This window comes from Entamoeba invadens (assembly GCF_000330505.1).
Source record: "Entamoeba invadens IP1 unplaced genomic scaffold scaff_1105074725111, whole genome shotgun sequence".
NCBI classification, from domain to species: Eukaryota; Evosea; order Mastigamoebida; family Endamoebidae; genus Entamoeba; species Entamoeba invadens.
The window spans coordinates 194,961-197,696 of record NW_004443550.1 but is presented as its reverse complement, the minus strand read 5'-3'; the positions used below and the strand labels follow the sequence as shown (position 1 = coordinate 197,696).

At 31.8% G+C, this 2,736-nt stretch overlaps 2 protein-coding genes across 2 annotated transcripts; both read right to left on the bottom strand.

Annotated features, from left to right (window-relative positions):
- Nucleotides 1-999, bottom strand: EIN_292430 (hypothetical protein; the record flags this gene model as incomplete). Its single annotated transcript, XM_004258777.1, has 2 exons — nucleotides 1-22; nucleotides 69-999. Coding segments are annotated over 2 exons (953 nt in total), but the record flags the coding sequence as incomplete, so codon positions are not given.
- A 55-nt stretch (nucleotides 1,000-1,054) lies between these two features.
- On the bottom strand, nucleotides 1,055-2,392 carry EIN_292420 (hypothetical protein; the record flags this gene model as incomplete). The annotated part of the gene is made up of 1 exon (XM_004258776.1): nucleotides 1,055-2,392. One exon carries the CDS (start codon nucleotides 2,390-2,392, stop codon nucleotides 1,055-1,057), a length of 1,338 nt encoding a protein of 445 aa, XP_004258824.1.
- Between the last annotated feature and the right edge of the window lie 344 nt (nucleotides 2,393-2,736).

Here is a 2,736-nt window from a genome sequence, read left to right as displayed (position 1 = left end):
AGTACTCGCCAATTTTGTAACACTTTTGGGTAAGGTGAGTGTTTCCAGGCTATAACAATTAACAAAACAGCCATATGGTATTTTAACTACATTACTTGGTAACTTGACACTTGTAAGGAAGATCCAATTTACAAACATACTCGATAGTAATTTGTCACAGTTACTCATTCTTATACACTCGTGGTAATATACACACATATCTTCAGTTTCTATGTATTTTAAGTATCTAAGGTGGCTATCGATTGAAGTGTCAATAGTACGTGTTACATTCATTTTACTCATTTCAAGCTCAACAACTCTCTCGTCTTGCCAACATAATTTAGAATCCCAAATGTACCCAAAATTTTTTATATCATCTTGCGTCAATTTAATGTTATTAAATAGATACCCAAGTGCTTTCAGCCGTAAATGACACTCGTAGCTCACCACAAAAATGTTATTGTCTACTCCATTTGTATCAATTTTGGTCAAATTCTTGTTATTACGAAACAAGTATTTGTCTGCTTTTTCAAGTGTCGAAGGCAATGAAAGTTCCTTTAAATCGGCAAGTTCTGAAACATAATTTCGTATATGAGTCACTCCATTTGGTATCATTAATTTGGTCAGTGTTTTGTCTTCTGTTAACTTTTGCACAATAATATCGTCACTTGCTGTGATGCTTTTAAAATCAAACGAAGTGCCGTTTTCAAATATTATATTTGTTAATAAACTACACCCACTAACAAATCCATTTCCTATTTTGGTGACACTACGTGGTATTACAAGTTCTTCGAGATATATTGAAGAATTGAACGCGTTCTTACCTATTTCGACTACAGTACTTGGCACCACAAAATTTCCATTACATCCATACCAAATGTTGTGATTTCTAATTTTAGTGATGGTAGTTGGAAACACAAAATTGTGAGTCAGATCAAACGAAAAATTGTTGTACATATTAATGCAACAATTCTCTGAGATTTCAACTGGGTTCTCTGAACAATTAGAAATGTATTCCATATCAAAGTCCACAAGAGATGATGGAAAATACACCGTTTTAAGATAGTCTTTGTATTCAAAAACGTTGTCCACTGATTTTTTCCGCATCGCGTAAATCAAACACTTTACATTGTTCTAAATTGTACAACACAACTTCATTGCACTTGGAATTGGTCTTCACTTCGTGCAATTTCTCGTCTGCAAGTTTTTCTTCGTCATTGTTGTATACTGGAGGGCTTTCATCATCAACATCAGTAACAACATCAAGTGCAGTATACCCAAATTTATTCATAATTTCCTCTTCCTCTTTACTGATTGCGAATGTCAATTTACCATTAAAATTTGGAAGTGTCAATGAACTTAACTGAGTGCAATTAGTAAAAATTTTAATGCCACAAAATTTGGTGTTATCTGGGAAATTCAATTCTTTTAAATTGGAACAATTATAAAATGCACGTGGATTGATACACAGAAGCTTATTTGGAATTACAAATTTGCTTAAAGAAGTGCACTTTTCAAAAGCGGATGTGTTGATAATTTGAAGTGATGATGGGACATTGATATCCTCAAGTTTTTCACATTGACGAAACGCGTAACTTCCAATGACCTTTACTATGGTGTCCATTTTCACACTTTTCAATAACAAACAATGGTCGCACACATGATCTGCTATGATTGATTGACCAACAAATTCAATGTGATTTAGATTGGAAAATTCAAATGCATAAAACGAAACACAAATATTTGGTGCAACAACAATGGACTCCATCCCACAGTCCGGACCAAAACAGTCACTTCCAAATGCAGTGATGGATGATGGTATTTTAACTTCTTTTAAAGACACACATTTTTTAAAAGTTTGTTCGGGGATGTGTTGAAGTGAAGATGGAAGTTCAACACGTGTTAAATTGGTGCATCCATCGAACACGCTATCGCCAAGAAACGTCACAGAATTTGGTATTTCAATTTCTCGGATACGTGCTAATGTAAAAGCCTTATTTAAAATAACTCGAATGTTATTTGGGATGGTTATCACTTCTTCCTCACAATTTTTAAAACAGTTGTTGTCAATACAACACACATTTTGGGGAATTGTGTTGCCATACTTTTTTCTGTCTTCTTTTGTGTATTTTACAAAAGGACAAATATTAAAGCGTTTCTTTTCTTCTAAAAATTTGTCATAAGAAACTAGATAAGAGTATTGAAGTCGCTCAATATTCGTGTTTGTAAGTTTTATATCGAACGGAGAAAACATATTTTGTGTTTGAATATTAGGAAATAAATTCATATTTTGCGGTGTTATTTGTATTGGGTTGATTCTAATTCTTTCAAGCATATACTGATACTTTTTACATACACAAACAATATTAATAAAGTCGGTGGGATTCATTAAGTATTTTGTGACAATTTGCATGGAAAACACATCAAGTCTGTTCATTACAATTACCAAGTTAAATATCAGTTTTGATTATAAATCAATTGGTATGAGTTCGAGTAATTTTTAATTTTTTGAAGTTTAACATTTTTACACCGAATAATTTAATTGAAAATAATAATAATAGAATACTATTAACGATTATCAATTTGAATATTTTAAAAAACAATTTATCACTTCGATTTAGTCTCCAAACTATTACTTCAAGTTGTTTTATTTTGTGAGTGAACTTGAAAAACTTGGGTGTGCATGTTTTTATAATTGTATTAAAGATAATATATTGCAATTTCCCCAATATTACAATTAAAATCAAAGTCTTTTGC